The sequence below is a fragment of the Takifugu rubripes genome, chromosome 6 (assembly GCF_901000725.2).
Source record: "Takifugu rubripes chromosome 6, fTakRub1.2, whole genome shotgun sequence".
Taxonomy (NCBI): domain Eukaryota; kingdom Metazoa; phylum Chordata; class Actinopteri; order Tetraodontiformes; family Tetraodontidae; genus Takifugu; species Takifugu rubripes.
In genome coordinates, this window is record NC_042290.1 from 2,071,501 (window position 1) to 2,089,513 (window position 18,013).

Here is an 18,013-nt window from a genome sequence, read left to right on the forward strand (position 1 = left end):
GAGTCTTTAACTCCCCTGCAGGAGGGATGAGCCTGAACTGAAGCAGCCCTTTTCTTCTGCGCGTCGCTTGTGTGTTTGGATGCACCTATAGTCACGGATACACTTGGGCTGTGTTTGTGGAAGAACACTGATGACCCTCTAAAAAACAGGTTGGGGATGAAAGAGAACCTTTGTTTTCTTGGTCGACTCGTTCACTTGTTTTTGAGGAAGTTCAACTGTTTAAACGGGATCTCATGAGAATCAGGTTTCTGCAGAGCTCAGGCAGCAGAAGGGCTGGTGAGCACAGAGGAGGGAGGTCCAGCTGTCTTAATGCTGCTGCTGAACATAAATCCTGAGCCTGGAGCTGCCACTGCTGCAAGTCGTAATATCCCTCTTATTACTGCAGTAATAACAATTAACAAAATAACCATGGACTAAGTTATAGATGATTTGCTTGGCTTGCTCACGTGACATCTGGATAGTAACACTTATTAAATGTCGACGAGCACATCGCAAGTTCCTCCCCGAAATGGCTGAAAAGCAGTTTGAGAAAAGAGCAGACAGGTTTCCTGAGATTTTTTTAAGTGTTGGTCTAAAAAACCACAACATCATCGCTTTTCCTTCCCGTCCGTGACGTCACAGTGGTTGCGCGCGTGCAGACAGCGCGTGAAGCGACCACGTGACGCAGTCCGGGGCAACGATCACGAGCTGGTGCCGAGCACCAGTCCCTTCCTGGTAGCGGAAGCGCAGCGGGTCCAAGTCTTCTCCGCGGTTCGGCCCTTCCATGGCGGACAGAATGCTGCCTCTAGAGCGGGTGGAACGCTGTTTGGACAGAGCAGGACAGGCTCACGTCCTGCAGTTCTGGCCGGAGCTGTGCGAGCAGGACAGGGAGCGGTTCCTCCAGGAGCTATCCGTGTTGCATCTGGAGGGGCTGGAGGAGCACTGCTCGGGGGCCGCGAAGGCTGTGGACTCCCCGTCCCCCAGCCTGGATCAGCACATAGAGCCCTTCCCTCCACAGTCCATCGGCAGCATGACGAGGAGTGACCCGGAGTGTCTGCGTGAATGGGAGAAGCTCGGTGAGTGTGTGGGTTAGCTACTATGGGTAGTCAGTCACCTGCGTCCTACAGCAGGAAGTGGAGAAATAGCACCCATCTGTCCGTAAAGGTGACATTTTTACAGTGTCATCATCATCTTCCCCCCAATGAGTCTTATTCATGAAACGTTAGTAAATTACCCATAAAGGCCGACAACACTAAAACCTACTGTGGGTTCAGGAACAGGTGAAACTGTCTTGGGAAACTCAGAAACTCAGATCTTAAACACGTCAGTAGATCATGAATAACAAACGATCGTAAATTGACAGCGCGCGCTAATCAGTATAAATCTCCTCGTGAATTGGTAATGAGCACCATAAAAGGAGGTGGGCGTAGATGTCCGGTTTACCTGTTTTATCTGCACAAGCAAAACCAGAGAGAATGAAAGTTTTCCAACTTTCTGAAGCAGAGATGGAGATTATTTTGAGCGAAGATGAGTAAAAAAAACCAACACATTTTATTGTTATCGATTAGCATGAGGACAGGCAAACTAGAATGTGGTCTTTGCCATCCCCAGAAAACTGCCCGAGGTCGAAAGCGTGTGGAGATTTGCTTAATAGCTACGAACAGATCCGAGCTACTAAAATGTTGAGGAACACCAGGTTCCCGTGAATTTACGTCCACAGGTGACACACAAATTGGCTCAGCTCAAATTTCATGGATGAAACTGAACTCGATGAACTCGTCATATTAATATTTTGACCCAAACTGTTTCTTGTGTTTCATATGAAATTTAGAGACCTAAATCACCATGTTGCCTCTGAGGGTTCATTATCTGCACAATCATGACTCCCTCTGACCTCAGACCCTCGAACCTTCGTGCAGTAGATGCCACGTACAGAGAACATCAACAGCCGTAATCTGTATCTGTTCATTAGAATTTGGGATGTAGGAGTTGTTGTAGCTATCCAGAACTCTAGGCCACTGGACCTTCGGGTCCTGATTGACCAGGATCAGCAGAACAAGTCTGTTACTTTAGTGTGTAATAATCATGAATAATAAATATAATAAACTGTGTTTTTGTGTAGCTGCTTATGTTTCTACTCTATGTTTGCAGGAATGTTGAAAATCTCCCAGAATCAAGTTGGAGTGCTGCTTCTGGCTGGAGGTCAGGGGACTCGTCTTGGTGTTCCCTATCCCAAAGGGATGTATGACGTTGGTCTGCCTAGTGGAAAAACCCTGTACCAAATCCAGGCAGAACGTATTCACAAAATCCAGGAGTTGTCAGACAAAAAACATGGCTCAAGATGCACGGTTCCATGGTGAGTCTCCGTCGGTCTCTACAGGTGTAGGTCCGGGAACCCACGCCGGACTGGACCACCAAGATGAGGTAATCAGAGCTGTGCTTCTGCTCTACCTCTTCAGGTACATAATGACCAGTGAGTTCACTTTGGCACCTACTGAGAACTTCTTTAAGGAGAACAACTACTTTGGCCTGGATCCATCCAATATCATCATGTTTGAGCAGAGGATGATCCCAGCAGTGACCTTCGATGGTAAAATGATCCTTCAGGATAAAGGAAAGGTTGCCATGGCACCAGGTGTGTGTCCACTGATTCCTCGACTCATCCTTTTGCTTCTGAAATGTGTCCAGCTGTGTTTCTGAACATCTGTATCCTTGATCAGATGGAAACGGAGGTCTGTACCAGGCATTAATGGACCACAAGATTCTGCAGGACATGGACAAGCGGGGGGTGGAGTACCTGCATGTTTACTGCGTGGACAACATCCTTGTTAAGATGGCCGACCCAGTGTTCATTGGGTTCTGTGTGAGCAGAGGAGCCGACTGTGGGGCCAAGGTGAGGCTCCAGCTCTCCACACCAGGATAACGGCTGATTTTTCCATCTGATCCTGTGCTAATATTGAGACCCACATGGTAAAAAGTACCAAACTCAGGTACAGATGTGAGGAGATGTTTGTGGACCCCGGCATCTTCGCCCTATAGCAGCATAACTAAGATGTGACCTAACGATTAGACGACCCCCTAAGTATGGTAGTTTGTCTGTTTGTGATAGTAACTGGAACTACAGAATTAGTAACAATAAGCTTTTTCAAAGAGGTAGGTTTTGAGTCTGATCTTAAAAGTAGCGATGGAGTCAGCCTCCCGTACCTGGACAGGGAGCTGGTTCCATAGCAGGAGGGCCTGGTAGCTAAATGCTCGGCCCCCCATTCTACCTCTAGAGACTCTGTGGTCAATACCTGTCAGAACATTGTGGACTAATTGGAGGCTTCTCAAGAAATTGTTTGGACATCCTGATAATATAAAAGGGGAAACTCTGAAGATATTCCTCAACCTCCATAGAAGCATCAGACAGGAAGAAATATATCTTCAAGTTTTGCAAATAAATGTGTTCAACTATGACTGATTACTGTGTGTCAGGTGGTGGAGAGGACAAACCCTGGAGAACCTTTGGGTGTGATCTGCAACGTTCAAGGCGTCTCCCAAGTTGTTGAGTATAGCGAGATCCGACCTGAGATAGCTGAGCTGCGAGGACCTGGAGGAGACCTGGTTTTCAGTGCTGGGAACATCTGTAATCACTTCTTTACCAGGACCTTTCTGGAGGATGTAGCAGAGTAGGAACCTGTCCTCTTGCTCTTGAGCTTTCGATGCAAACTTGATGACCACATTTTCCCGAACCAGTCTGAGGGAGTTTTCCCCAGGATTCTATTACCTCTGGCCTCACATGGGCCTCACATGGTCCCCACACGATCCCCTCATGAACCTCACATCATCCCTATATGATTCACACAGGATCCTCACAGGATCTTGTCAGCATCTTTTACTGTTCATATTCACATTTTACTATATTCACCCCAACCTGCTGAAACCAGCAGGTTGGACACAGATGTCCTCAGAGCCTGATGGTTCTGGCTAGCGCTAACACTCCTGCCCTGTCCTGCAGAGGTTGACGTCCCCTTAAACTTCTGGTTTTTTTTTTCTCTAATCTCACAGGAAGTTCAAGGAGCGGCTGAAACAACATGTTGCGATTAAAAAAGTGCCGTTTGTGGACTCCTGTGGCAATCGGGTCAATCCCAGCAAAGCCAATGCCATAAAGATGGAGAAGTTTGTCTTTGATGTCTTCCCATTCTCCAGGTAGTTTGTCTTCTGCAGCTTTACCCAACACAGCAACCTGAGGGGTCCAGGTGGGGGGGCTCCATCTGTTTGTTCTTTAATCTGTTGTTTGTTTGTTTGTTTGTTTTTGGAAGAAACTTTGTTGTGTTTGAGGTGGTGAGGGAGGACGAGTTCTCCCCCCTGAAGAACGCAGAAGGCAAAGATAGCGCATCCACAGCCAGAAGCGCCCTGCTTGGTCAGCACCGCCGTTGGGTCCTGGCTGCAGGTGCAACTCTGTTAGAGGAAGACCAGAGGAGTGTCTTGGCCACAGACAGGTCAGAGCAGCACAGCATAAAAAAATGGTGTAAAGTGTTTTAAACTTTAACTTGTAGCTAGCAGGTCATTAGCTTAGCTTAGCATAAGTAACTGATGAATTAGGTGTTAGTGGTGGGAGACTTCCTGTCCTGTTTACCCACCAATAGTGTTTCATTAATCTTCTATCTGTTTAAATATCTTATATTTGGTGGTTCTCAAAGTTCGTTCATGTATTTTGGTCAAAAATTCAAATATAATCTGACATCTGTAGTTTATAAAATTTAATACGAAGACTCTCTTACTGAGCCAAAAACACTTGATGTACAATTATTATATGTAGTGCTACATTTAATTTAAAAATACTTGAAAGTCATTTTTCAACATGATAAATTTGGCTGGAGCCATCCTTCAACCTGTGTTTCTGGCCTGCAGGGTTGTTGGGGTACCAGCAGGGGGCAGTCCTCCGGCCCTGTGTGAGATTTCCCCACTGGTGTCCTATGGTGGAGAGGTGAGGACGTGATGGCAGCAGATATTAACACTGAGAAGCTTCCAGAAGAACAAAGCTAAATATTGTTCTTGTGACCTTCACAGCCATTTTCTCTCTCTGTTCTCATCCCTAATCTCATGAGGACGGAGCAGTCCACCAGAGGTTCTCTGGATGGCTCTCAGCGGTTTTAAATAATCACACCCAGGTTCCTTCCAGTGGGAGGCAGGATAATGATGCTCAGCAAGGCTACATCACTAAGGAACATGTTCCTCATGTGTTTTGGGTCTAGTGTGAGAATTTCAGTTTTGTGTGAGTTCAATTGCTGCTCATCCAGACCCTGATGTCTGTGAGGCAGCGTGGACTTTCAGGAGCTGGTGGCTTTGGTCTGGATCCATGATAGATAGAATTGGGTGTCATCAGCACAGCAAAGGCTTATTGAATGCTTTGTGATTATGTATAAAATAAATAGGGTGGGAGCGAGTACTGAACCTAGTGGAACTACCTGGTAGACTTTAGTGGGACATTTTTCCAGTCTGTGTAAGAGAATGCGATGATCACCTGTGTCAGGAGCAGCACAGGGGTCTAGCATGACAAAAACAAAGATCAGACCTTTATCTGCTGTAATCATGGTGTAATCCAGGGTCAGAACATCTCCAACACTGCAGCTCTGGTGGGTGTTCCTGGTCTGCAGGGGTCAGACTCTATCAAAGCTGGTCCCAGGAGGGAGCCATGGAGAACCTGCATCAGGTTCATGTGTGGTCCTGTCCAGCAGACCAGCTACTGTTGCTGAAGAAGCTGGGGCTGGTTCCGACAGACAGGTGTCAGGAAACACAGTGGATCACAGTCCATGGCTGCAGACCAGTCAGACCAGTGCTGACCCCTGGTCACAGGAGCATCAGAACTGGGCCACAGAGCAATGGTCTGGTCTGGAACCAGCAGAGGCAACGTGAGGCTCTGCTCAACGTTCTGCTGGAAAAGCTTGGCTTGCACCTACCAGAGACCATGGTCACCCCCCTGAGGGAGACAATAGTCCCTGATGGCCTCTTTCAGCAGGACGATGCTGCCTGGCACAGAGCAGCAGTGGTTCTGGAAAGGCTCCAGGAGAAGAGTCAGAGTTCCTTACATCTCTTATTTAGCCTTTATTTAAGCAGCTTGGTCCTCTTGAGGTATGTTTGCCTCTTCAAGACAGCTTAAAAAGGAAGCATATATGCTTTACCCGTATCATGTATGAATCTGTTAGCTTTTGCTTCACTCTTCTTCTTCTCTCTTTCACTTCTGTCCCACTGACCTCGGCAGATCGATCCCCTAAAAGAACTGGGTTCTGCTCACATTTCCTTCCTGTTACAATCATTGTTTCCTGACACTTTGGCCTTCAGGCTCTGGGTCTAACCTAACCCATGAACTCCTGTCTCACTCCCTCTGTCCAGGGCCTGGAGGATCTGCTCAAAGGGAGAACGTTACCAACTCCTTTTCATTTGGATGAAAACACCATCAAGGAGCTGCAGGCTGGTGAATCGATGGTTGTGTCTCCAGGGCTGAAGACAAACCTTCATATGAACGATAGAAAGTGAATTCTGAGGGTTCCTGCTCTTATTCTGGTCTTCATCATGAGGAAGCACCATCACACTCAGGGCTTTGGAGATCAGCTGGTGATCTTTCCTGTCGACCCACCCGATCACAGCCTGACGGGCACCTTGTAATCCATAATAAAGACCTAATGGAGATAAAGATCATTGACGTTAAAAGTAAATCTAACCCTCACCAAAAGTCCTGCCGGCCGTCACCGGAATGTTTTTAAATCCTTTGATTTTTATATACAATTGCTTTTTTATTCAGAATATTCCTGTTGGATTATTATTAACAATAAAATGGCTGGAAGGTTATTATTAATATCGTTGTTATATATCTATATTCATATGTTTTGTATGTTTCCGCTCGTAAACTGGGCCCAGACTTCTGAACACGCGACTCTTTCTGGCGTCGCTGCAATTGTCCCTCTCGGGACACCGTAGCGGAATCTTGTTGACAAATCCGGGCTTTAACGACCGTCGCCAGAGACACCATCACGGACCGGTTCTCCGTCCTAATTTTTAGCTGGACCTCGTTTCCCCGCCGCTTGTCGTCCGACGGCACCGACAGAGGCGCTCGGAGCTGCGGTCCGTCCGGCTGCGGCTCCGGACCAGTCCAGCTTCCACCGCCTCGGACAGTCCAACCTTCACTCTTCACCAGCGGCGTGCGTGTGCGCGCGCACGGCAGGACCAGGATGGAAACGCTGATATGCTGCTAAAACAGGAAGATGTTCAAAAATGTGTTCGGGTCGGGCTTTGTGGTGAGGACGGCTCATGTGGTTCTGACCTGGGTCATCACGCTCATCCTCTTCCTGCAGGATACAGGTAAGCTGGGCCCACAGGTGCACACCTGCAGCCCGCACCGCCTTCATCTGTGGGTTGGATGTTAGCATCAGCGGAGCTGTTGCCCTGAGCCAAAGCAACACACACACACACACACACACACACACACTGCCATCAACACGAACACAACCACTGACGTCATGTAAAAGGCGCTGTGTGCTTCATCAGTGTTCACAGGATGCTTTCTCACTACAACGTGTGTGTGTGTGTGTGTGTGTGCGTGCGCAGAGCTCAGGAGGCAGGAGGAGACGGGCCAGCTGGTCCAGCCGGTGCTCTTTGTGCTGCTGGTTCTGGTGTCGGTCCTGCTCTACTTTGCGGTTTCTCTCATGGATCCAGGCTTCATCTTGTCTGAAGATGCTCTCCAGGTAAAGTTCTTCTTCTCTCCCTAACGGGATGTCCAGTAATCTGGACCCGTCCTGAGCTGCATGTGTTGGTGAAGACCCTCAAACTTTGAGGACCCAACACAGCAGCTGGAAGCTTCTGACACCAGCATCCGTCTGTGGTCCCCTCAGCTGAGTAGATGTGATGGTTGAGGACTCCCGTCTGTCTGTAGGAGGTCTAACAGCCAATGATGTCAGAGGAACAACCAAACCAGGAGCTGAGAAGATTCTTGTCCGGGACATGAGGAGTTCTAGTTGTGATAAACGGTCCCACTTCGTGTTTTTGTTGTGCTTCTCAGTGGAGAGGAGGATGAATGATGAGATGAAGCTCCTGGCTGAGCAGAAGGACCTACCCCCCCAAGCTAAACTGTCCTGAAGTATTCCATGTGTAGCAGATGTTTTGGGTCAAACTGCATGATTCTCCTGCTTTGCTGACCAGCTTGTGTGGTCTGTTCCCAGTTCCCACTGGGAGTGACTGAGGAGCAACAGGACATGATCCAACCCAGCTCCAAGTCCCTGAGACGGCGTCGCTGTGGTCACTGCCTCCTCCAGGTGATCCAGCCAGCATCATCATCATCGTCATCATCATCATCATCTCCACCATCAGCACATGATTCCTGTTTTTTCTGGTTTAGTTCTGGAACTTGAAGACTAACCATCAAACCCAACGTTAGTGTACATAAATGAGCCGTGGGTGGAGGAGGTGACCCGGCTGTAGCTTGTTAGCTTAAATAATAGATGTTTGAAGGCGGCACCTGCAGTGACTGTATCTTCCACCGTAACCTGACAGTGGCTCAGCACCTGCACCGATACAGTAACAGCCGAGCAGATACGACTGCTTGGAAACTAAAACAGAATCCACCTTTTGATCCAAAATGATGGCTAATTTGGCCTGATGGGGCGTTCCTACCGGACCCCTACGTAGAGACCATCAAGGGTCTCTTCAGCAGAGCCGTAGTTCTGTAGGTGCAGTCAGGTCAGTGACCCCTGACTCAGCGTGTCATGGGCTTCAGAGGCTCTTCCAGCTTCATGAAGCCTGTTTTCAACATCAGCTTGATTCAAGACCAGTTTTCTGTCTTTCTTGGTCCTGTTTGGGTGTGAACCTGGGCTCTCACCAGGGAAGCTTCTGAGCTGCCGTCTCCACGGGAAATAAGAGAGGTACAGCAGGAGGATGGCTTTCATTCTTATGTAACCACCATCTACAGGATCAAACATGTTGGTCTAGCATAGAGAACCCAGCAGTGTGTGAGCACTAGCCCCCTGGACCATGGCCGCCTGCCCGCTCCTCCATCATCTCAGCTTCTGTCTTTCCTGTCAGCAGGTTCTTTGGAATCTTTCTCCACTTGAATTGATCCAACATTTATCCAGGATGAGCTGATGTCAGCCCGCAGTCAGAGAAGATCAGACGATGCTAAAGGGTAGCTGCTCCTCTTCTAACCAGTAGCATTAGCTTAGCTAGCATAATGGCCATAGCTACAGCATGAATGACTTTCTCCCAGGAGAAGGTTTTCATCTTCATCGCCCTCCCATACCTGGACAGGAAGCTGGTTCCACAGCAGGGGGCCTGATGGCTAAATGCTTGGCCCCCTGGTGCTGTCAGCTTCTCCAGGCATAAGGTAGCTGGACTTCTGAGGACCTTGAGGGTCAGAAGGATTTTAAAGTCTTTTCTGGATCTTCTGGGCCGCCAGAGAAGAGAAGGCAGCATGGGAGTCATGTCAACAGATAAAGGGAGGCTGAAGGCCCAGAAGGATACTGGGAAGTCTGGGATACTCGCACTGATCTGACCTTGAATAAAGCAGCCAGTCAGGAGCAGAACATCCCTTCTGCAGCTTCTCCCATTTGTAGTTGCTTCATGAGACATTTCCATAAGTTCCATTGGTTTATTTCTCTGTGCAGAATTTCAGAAAGCTCTGTGGAGATTGAGTGTGTTGCTCTAAAGCCAATGATGTTCCCTCAAGCAGCAGCCAATGAGGTCCAAGCACTGTCAGACGTGTCAGCACTGTGTGCGGCGCTACGACCACCACTGCCCCTGGATCGAGAACTGCGTGGGTGAGAAGAACCACCGCTGGTTTGTGCTCTACCTGCTGGTGGAGCTGCTGGTGCTGCTGTGGGGGCTCCATATTGCCTGGTGAGTCCCACAGTCGCCAGTTCACAGCCCCTGCTTGTGCCAGCGGCTCCTCTCACTGTCTGCCTTCTTCCTCCTCAGCACTGGATTCAACCCCACAACCTCGTGGCGCCCGTGGCTGCACTCCAACGGTCTGCTGCTGGCTGTGGTGGTTGTGGTGGCTCTGCTGTCGCTGGTGGTGCTGCTGCTCCTGGGCTCTCACCTCTACCTGATCTCTCTCAACACCACCACCTGGGAGTTCATGTCGCGCCACCGCATCTCCTACCTCCGGCACTGTGGTGCTGACGAAAACCCCTTCGACCGGGGCCCCGCCCACAACCTGTGGGGGTTCTTCTGTGTGTGGGGCACAGTGGTGTGGGAGCAGGTGTACTTCCGGGAGGGAAGCAACCAGGTTTAAAGCTGCCCCCCTCCAGGGTGGCGTCCTCTCCTCGGTACCAGCACTCCCCTCATGCTTTTCTACCTTAAGCCTAAAGTTGTATTTTAACACGGCGTGTTTGCTTTACGTGATTTTGAATGAACTCTGTGTCAGGTGCACGTGCAGACAATCCTCATCGCTGTGGTTCCTCTTAGATGCTCTGAAATATTTTATATTCATGACGTTCCTTTACAAGGTGGAATTCTTGTTGGTTTCTCTGTTTTTTATTTATTTATTTCTACTTGTTTAGAGTTTAGAGTCCAACCATGAAGCACAAGAACTGATTTTACATGAATTTCATGTTATTTAGTGTTAAATACAATTTAAAAGCAGCAAATCTTTTTGACTGTTAGCGGAAGGAAAATCAGTGAATATTAGTGACTATTAGACTTTAAGGGCAATAACTTTTGATAGTTCTATTTTTCCTTTTTCAGTAGAAACTTGTAAGATAGCAAATGTGATGTTGGCCTTTGATGTAGAGCCACACTGGTTTATTGGATGTGTCTCCATCCAAGAGAAAGTGGGTTCATTCCTCTACTTCTGCTTTATATGCAATAACTCCATGCATTAATTGACTGTACGAGTGAATAAAAATGTCTTTCTTGCTAATCTGGTGTCCATCAGATATAAATGCTTTCACTTCCCCTAAATACAAATATCGAGAATTAGCCAGTTTGTAAAGAGCCCGTTAGCAGCAGCCCGCAGAGTCTGAGGCTGTGGAATGTCAAATTTAATGGTGCATGAGTCAAAACAAGGACGCAAGGACAGGAGCTCAGGTCATCAAAGAAAAGTCAAAGTCAGCAAAGGTCTGCTGCTGCTGCGGTGTGAGGACGCACGCTGTCCGTGGCAGCGTGAGGACCGGCCTGAGACGAGTGAACTCCACGTCAAAGTTGCTGACGTCTTTGGGAGACCTGATGACCGGCAGGAAGGGAGGTTTGACCCTCTTTGCTAAGAGGGCGTCCCAGTCAGTCGCCTGGTGAGACAAGTCAAACAGTTGCACGTGTAAGTGGACAGGCGAGATGAGCTGCGTAGCTCCTCCCAGGTCGGCCTCGTCTGACCTGAAAGAATCGGTGGCTCTTGACCTGCAGAGCGTCCTCCTCTCCAGCTCCAAGCCTCGTCTCTGGATTCTTCTGCAGCAGCTGGAAGAGAGCGATGCATGAATGAGTGCAGCCGCCACTGGTCTTCGCTGTGGAAGATGCAGCTTGGGAGCATCAAGCTACACATACAGAATTAAAGTCCATTTTCACCTGCAGCATCAATCAAATCAAACTAATTCCAACCTGTTGGATTAGAGATGCAGACTGTGGGGACAGGAAGCGCGGGCAGCGCACGTCATCATTGACAATGCTGTCAAACACCTCCTCTTCATCATCACCTGGAAAAGGAGACTGAGGGGACACCACAGCACACTAGCTTTAGACTGTGCATTCAGACCAGGACACGGCTGCTAACTTGTCCTCAACTTGATAAAGGACGTTTGGAAATAAAGCCGAGACTAAATCTAAAACCCATAAAGGACAGAGACACAGTTAACCCGTCTCCTCCGACTGGGACAGACTCTGACCGGATGCTGTTGGGAGCATCGCGAGCCTGGATCAAGAGCAAAACCTGTTCTGAGCAGCTGGAATTCCGTTTCTACTGACCTCCCCCACCAACATTTCATAGATGAGGACCCCCAGCCCCCACCAGTCCACGCTGCGGGTGTAGTTGCTCTCCGTCAGCACTTCTGGGGCAAGAAACTCCGGCGTGCCACAAAAAGTGGAAGTGCGATCCCCGTGGCCCATACCTGCACACATGACATCACGTGTGACATCATACCTGCACACATGACATCACACGTGACATCATACCTGCACACATGACATCACGTGTGACGTCATACCTGCACACATGACATCACGTGTGACGTCATACCTGCACACATGACATCACGTGTGACATCATACCTGCACACATGACATCACATGTGACATACCTGCACACATGACATCACACGTGCCGTCATACCTGCACACATGACATCACATGTGACATCATACCTGCACACATATCATCACATGTGACATCATACCTGCACACATATCATCACGTGACATCATACCTGCACACATGACATCATACCTGCACACATGACATCACACGTGACATCATACCTGCACACATGACATCACGTGTGACATCATACATCGCACACACACACACACACACACACACACAACATCACGTGTGATATCATACCTGTACACACTCATCACGTGTGATATCATACGACATCACACACGTGTCATGAATCCCAGCCTACAGGAACATGCTGGTGCATCTATATGACAGCAAATATTGTGGATGTTGTAATTTCATCTGCTTTTTCAAGCAGGTTTCTGTAATGGGACTTCAGGTGCTGACCTGGCTACCCCTTTGGGTGGGTGGGGGGGGGGCACTCTTTGAGGCTGTGGTTGTAATGACTTAAGTTGAGAATGATTGCAGGCCTCAGGTACCAAGGCTGATCTGGCAGGTGACTGCTTTTTGTTCTGATTGTCTTTAAAAGCAAAGACAAGAAGAGAGGCCGAGGCCTCTGCAGCAGACGTGGTTTGTGATGCTCATTTAGTTGTGAGTTTGGATTGTGAACATGAGCCTGGTTGAGCCAAGGTTTTAGCCAGTTCCCCCAGACGGCCCTAATTTAATCCTTGGGATGAATTTAGGTTACTTTGCGAAAATATATGGACTTCTCCATTGCAAAGTTGCTCACTCTGATTTGAGCCACATTATTTAATCTGCCAACATTCCTGGGGGCTCGTCCAAACCTGTTTGGTGTGTGGTTTTTGACATCACATGACAGAGGTGTCCACAACACGTTTAGAGGTCGACCTTGGTGGATTTGTTCTTCTGATGTGGTCGTTGAGTATCTGAGGGCAGCATCATTTCAAGTCTTCATATTCTCCATTTTCAGGGCTGGAGTTTTAGTGCAAATGAAAATATCCATCATTCTGTTTTTAAACAGAATATGAGGATCAGGGAGTAAAATATGAATCCCTTCCAGGTCAGTCTTTGCTTTATATGAAGGATTTGGATTCTTTTTTCAGTGTATAGTTGTTTCCACATGCTCACGCTACCTAATAGCTTAAGATGAAGGAAACCCTGATCACACCAGAGGTAACGGCAGTAATCACATGCTTACCCTCTTTGCACAGGCCGAAGTCTGCTATTCTCACGAACCCATCTGCATCCATCAGCAGATTGTCGAGCTTCAGATCTCTGGGGGAGCAAAGAGGTGAACACACAGGAAAGTTCCGCTCAGCCGGGTTCTGTGATGACCTCACCTGTAAATGATTTTGTTCTGGTGCAGAAACTCAAGGCCGAGGAGCACACAGGACGAGTAGAACCTGAAAACAAAGAACATTGGAACATAAACCAAACCTGGAGGAGCTCAGCAGCAATCAGAGGTCAGATGCAGACCGAGCCTGTTTCTCTGTGAAGATGCTGGTGTGAATGTGGGTCATCAGGTCTCCTCCAGGGGAGTACGCCATCACGAAGCACACGTGCTCCTCAGTCTGGAAGCAGCCGTGCAGATTGACCAGGAAGGGGTGACGGGAAGCATTGATGACTTCAAAGATCCTCTTTTCACAAACCAGACTGAGCACAAACACACGGGTGGGACTATAGGAATGATTCTAGCAGTCTAATGTCCTCCTGGTAGCCAGGACGCCATCCAGGACACCGATACCAGCTGGATGACTTCCCGCCTCCTGGAAAACACTCACACGTAGACGTGTGGAGGGTTACCTGTCGACTTCATCACGACTCACGATGTCTCCTTTCTTCAGGGCTTTGATAGCGTACAGCTTCCCTGACCTCTTGAACTCTGCCAGCAGGACCTGAGGGCAGGAAGCAGATGTGCTTTATCAAGAGGAACCCCCCAGTTCCCAGCAGGATCTGGGAGGTTTCTGAACATCAACGTCTGAGAGGTTTAAGACTCAGTTGTGTTTAAATGTGTCTGTTTGGGGGGTTTATGGAAGAACGCAGCTCAGTGGGGGGCCTGAACCAGGAGGAGAATTTAAAAGGAAATAACCTTTCCAAAGTGACCTCGTCCCAGCACTGAAATGCATTTGAAGTCGTCCATCTGGAGGTGCCTGTTAGAACTGCAGCACAGAACAAGAGGGACAAAGGCAAAGGAGGGTGGCTGAATAATGGAGATTTGAGAGATGGAATAAGTCTGACGATTTAAACATGCAATAACAACACTTACTGTGGAGGTGTAATTACTGAAGGTTCTCGTTTGGCCTTTGGACTCATGGTCTTGGCGGGAGATTTCTTTCAACAAGATAAACAACAGATTAGAATAATTATCCCAGTTTTACAGTTCAATTTCATAGAGGTTAACGTGAGTGAAATGGTGTATGACGCCTGTGTGATGTACCACAGTGGTTTCCCCGGTGTGAACAGGAGATCTCTCAGACTTCTCTTCAGTAAAGTTAGGACTCATCACACCAGCTTCTCTGAAAGACCAGAGGAAACGTCCACTGTTGTCCCAATCATTTACAACCTTCTGTTCCTCCAACAAAGGAGACATTTGATCTGACCAATGAAGATGCTACACAAACTGCACTTACACAAACTCAGTTACATTAATTTTATTACATTCAATTGTAATTATTTTTGCTACAGTCCAGACTGTCGGTACAGAACCTCCCAAACAAGCTGCAGCGGAAGAGAAAACTACCTTTAACAGGAAGAAACCTTGAGCAGGACCACTACTACTCATTACGCTAGTTGTGTGGAGGGACAGAGGAGAGAAACAGAGGCATGCCAAGAGAAACAGAGGCACAACATACATGCAAATAAATCAGTCATGGTTAGTTAGCAACAGCAGCAGCTGCAGCAGCAATAGCAACAGTAGTAGTAGCAGTAGTAGCAACAGTCGTAGTAGTAGCAGCTGCAGCAACAACCACAACAGCAGCAGCAGCAGCAGTAATAGCAACAGTAGTGGTAGCAGCTGCAGCAACAACCACAACAGCAGCAGCAGCAGCAGCAGTAATAGCAACAGTAGTAGTAGCAGCAGCAGCAGTAATAGCAACAGTAGTGGTAGCAGCAGCAGCAACAACAGCAGCAGCAGTGGTAGCAGCAGCAGCAACAGCAGCAGCAGCAGCAGCAGCAGTAATAGCAACAGTAGTAATAGCAGCAGCAGCAGCAGCAGTAATAGCAACAGTAGTGGTAGCAGCAGCAGCAGTAATAGCAACAGTAGTGGTAGCAGCAGCAACAACAACAACAACAGCAGCAGCAGCAGCTGCATCATCAGCAGCAGCAGGTATTTGGGGTCTCACCCTGCCGGACATGTGGGCGATGATGTGCAGGCAGAATTGTGGGTAGTTACTGGGGGGCTCGTGGGCTCCAGGGAGCTGCAGGGAGGCAGGATGCTCATCATCAAACGGCCCCATGTGGCGAAGTTCATGTTCATCTGGGCAGCACGCAGGAAGTCCTTCCCTGGAAGATGCCAGAGATGAAAGGCAATTGGTCAGATCCTCTGTTGTTTCTGACCCGTGAATGAAATCAAGAAGTTGCTGCTGCGCCTGTTTCACATGGAAATTAGGTCTTTTGGGGAGATGCTTTAAGGATTACGGAGCGGCTCTTTACTAAGCTAAAGAAGTTTTCTTCTTGTTTTCCTGTTGATCCTAGATTTTGTGGCCCAGTGAGGGAACGGACCGAGCCACCAGCTCATGATGAGCTTCAGCAGCTGGAGGAGCTTCACTCTCCAGAACAGTTCATGGATGCAAATATCCAGGTTTCATCCTGGTTCCTGATGTTGAGACACATCAACCTGCTGATCCTGCACTCCTTAATGCTCTCAGTTGGAGGCATTAATGTCAGATAAAGGCCTGTCCCCTCTTCTGAAGCCTGAGGTTCAGCAAGGCCAAAGTTTAGCAACAGTCAGCAAAAGAGGAAGACGTGCAAAGCTTCTGTGAGCTGCAGCTGTTGGGAGAACATCATGATACCCTCATAAATAAACAGGCGTGGAGGACATGAAAGAACAACTGTACCTTTTTCTTTAGGAAAGATTCTCCTCTGTCTCTGAAGTTTGGACGGCCGCTCAATGACGGGGTTGATGAAGGTCACCTGGGAAATGATGTTAATCAGTTTGCAAGTTTGCTGTAGCCACCTTCAGAGCGAGAGTGAGGAAAACATGCAGAGCTGAAAACATGTCAACAGGTGAAGGTGAGAAACCTCCATGAAGACGATGCCCTGAGGTTCCAGCTGGAGACACATGCCGTGACGACGGTTATCTAGGAAGTCCTCCAGTCTCAAGAACTTTACTCCACACAATTCCCTCCAGTCCCTCCAGAACACAGCGATCTCCAGCTCCCTGGACTGGTTCACCACATGTAATAACACAGTTATAACAGTTCATTTATTTTGGTTCCTTGGTTTCAGTTGGACCTGATTATGTCATCCTGATGATGTCATCATGACATCAGAGGATCATCAACAAATTCAAATTATTAAAGAATAAAAGCTGAGATGATCAAACACAGAAATTTTGTGTGTGTGTGTGTGTGATTAGATGTGTGTCAAGTGTGAGCTCTGTGAGAAGCACTGACCCGCTCCAGTTCAGTGCTAAAGCTCTGGTCCCAGGACTCGGTTCCCAGCTGTCTCCAGTGTGTTCTCCCAATGATCCTGTTATCCACCTTCAACACAACACCGAACTCCGCTGAGGAGACACAAAGGTGTACAGAACATTTGTGTTTGTTTAGACATCCTGGCTCCTGGAGCCAGTAGACAAAAGGGGAGAGCTTGTCCTCACAGTTGATGTGATAGAAGCAGAAAAAAATGGACCACAACCAAAGTGTGATGGCTGGAAAGCTGGGTCAGAACATCTCCAACACTGTCAGCACCAGTCAGACCAGTGCTGACCCCTGGTCACAGGAGCATCAGAACTGGGCCACAGAGCAATGGTCTGGTCTGGAACCAGCAGAGGCAACGTGAGGCTCTGCTCAACGTTCTGCTGGAAAAGCTCGGCTTGCACCTACCAGAGATCATGGTCACCCCCCTGAGGGAGACAATAGTCCCTGATGGCCTCTTTCAGCAGGACGATGCTGCCTGACACAGAGCAGCAGTGGTTCTGGAAAGGCTCCAGGAGGAGAGTCACTTGGCCTAGCACAAGTGGTCCAATGAACAGAGGACCCACCTCTGCTTAGAGCACTAAAGGATCTTCTTCTGACATGTAGGTGCCAGATACCACAGCACAACTTCAGGAGGAGTCCAGGCCTGGATAGGTCAGCAGTAATTATGTGGGTGGTCCTAATGTTCTGCCTGATTCTGTGTATGATGGATTTCAGACCTCTACTGTGATTGGTTAAAGTTATGGAAGTTTGACAGGTTAGTGGACACAAAGACGTTGACTTACAGGACAGTTCTTCAGCCTTGCTCATCTTCCCACCACTACGTGTTCTCAGCCTCACGGACCTGGTGTCTGACAGACTTTTAGGAGTGGCCCCCAGCCCAGGAACATGGCTGCGGCCTGGAATGCACTCCAACAGGTCCTGGCAGCCCTTCACGCATACATCCAGTCGTCCTGATGGTAAAAACTTTAGCCAATTTCAACTTCAGTCCCACAAAACACTTTCCAACATTTCCTCATTTCTTCTATATTTGTCATTCTGAAATATTTCTGTTCAGACTGATTTACTCACTAGTCAAAGACAACTCAGATAGATCCACCAACACAGCTTTTCTATGTTCTGATCACTGAGAATCTGTCTGATA

General features: G+C 48.3%; 3 protein-coding genes across 4 annotated transcripts in view; 2 read left to right on the plus strand and 1 right to left on the minus strand.

Moving 5' to 3' along the window:
• Window positions 1-655: 655 nt before the first annotated feature.
• On the plus strand, window positions 656-6,810 carry uap1l1 (UDP-N-acetylglucosamine pyrophosphorylase 1 like 1). Its single transcript, XM_003965097.3, has 9 exons — window positions 656-1,055; window positions 2,131-2,335; window positions 2,439-2,614; window positions 2,700-2,872; window positions 3,454-3,647; window positions 4,027-4,167; window positions 4,281-4,460; window positions 4,873-4,948; window positions 6,355-6,810. Exons 1-9 carry the CDS (start codon window positions 764-766, stop codon window positions 6,496-6,498), a joined length of 1,581 nt encoding a protein of 526 aa, XP_003965146.2. The 5' UTR covers window positions 656-763; the 3' UTR covers window positions 6,499-6,810.
• Window positions 6,811-6,918: 108 nt separating this feature from the next.
• On the plus strand, window positions 6,919-10,315 carry zdhhc12b (zDHHC palmitoyltransferase 12b). Its single transcript, XM_003965098.3, has 5 exons — window positions 6,919-7,320; window positions 7,567-7,703; window positions 8,178-8,270; window positions 9,680-9,846; window positions 9,925-10,315. Exons 1-5 carry the CDS (start codon window positions 7,224-7,226, stop codon window positions 10,238-10,240), a joined length of 810 nt encoding a protein of 269 aa, XP_003965147.2. The 5' UTR covers window positions 6,919-7,223; the 3' UTR covers window positions 10,241-10,315.
• A 619-nt stretch (window positions 10,316-10,934) lies between these two features.
• The window catches only part of pkn3 (protein kinase N3), a 10,154-nt gene continuing 3,075 nt past the window's right edge, over window positions 10,935-18,013 (minus strand). For both annotated transcript variants that reach the window (XM_011604436.2, XM_011604437.2), the window contains exons 7-22: window positions 17,655-17,822; window positions 16,849-16,958; window positions 16,475-16,618; window positions 16,291-16,366; window positions 15,577-15,736; window positions 14,673-14,751; window positions 14,502-14,566; window positions 14,325-14,394; window positions 14,039-14,130; window positions 13,712-13,888; window positions 13,576-13,638; window positions 13,434-13,510; window positions 11,902-12,044; window positions 11,539-11,646; window positions 11,317-11,397; window positions 10,935-11,231 (exon numbers count right to left, since the gene is read on the minus strand). In XM_011604436.2, the coding sequence (XP_011602738.1) occupies window positions 11,031-11,231; window positions 11,317-11,397; window positions 11,539-11,646; window positions 11,902-12,044; window positions 13,434-13,510; window positions 13,576-13,638; window positions 13,712-13,888; window positions 14,039-14,130; window positions 14,325-14,394; window positions 14,502-14,566; window positions 14,673-14,751; window positions 15,577-15,736; window positions 16,291-16,366; window positions 16,475-16,618; window positions 16,849-16,958; window positions 17,655-17,822 (1,814 nt within the window). In that variant the 3' untranslated portion in view covers window positions 10,935-11,030. The remainder of the gene's footprint in view (window positions 11,232-11,316; window positions 11,398-11,538; window positions 11,647-11,901; window positions 12,045-13,433; window positions 13,511-13,575; window positions 13,639-13,711; window positions 13,889-14,038; window positions 14,131-14,324; window positions 14,395-14,501; window positions 14,567-14,672; window positions 14,752-15,576; window positions 15,737-16,290; window positions 16,367-16,474; window positions 16,619-16,848; window positions 16,959-17,654; window positions 17,823-18,013) is intronic.

Coding starts and splice junctions, on each gene's coding strand:
- uap1l1 (XM_003965097.3), top strand. CDS start 764: ATGGCGGACAGAATGCTGCCTCTAGAGCGGGTGGAACGCTGTTTGGAC. Junction 3,648..4,026: donor TTTCTGGAGGATGTAGCAGA/GTAGGAACCTGT, acceptor CTAATCTCACAG/GAAGTTCAAGGAGCGGCTGA. Junction 4,461..4,872: donor AGTGTCTTGGCCACAGACAG/GTCAGAGCAGCA, acceptor TCTGGCCTGCAG/GGTTGTTGGGGTACCAGCAG.
- zdhhc12b (XM_003965098.3), top strand. CDS start 7,224: ATGTTCAAAAATGTGTTCGGGTCGGGCTTTGTGGTGAGGACGGCTCAT. Junction 7,704..8,177: donor TGTCTGAAGATGCTCTCCAG/GTAAAGTTCTTC, acceptor GTCTGTTCCCAG/TTCCCACTGGGAGTGACTGA. Junction 8,271..9,679: donor GTGGTCACTGCCTCCTCCAG/GTGATCCAGCCA, acceptor TCCCTCAAGCAG/CAGCCAATGAGGTCCAAGCA.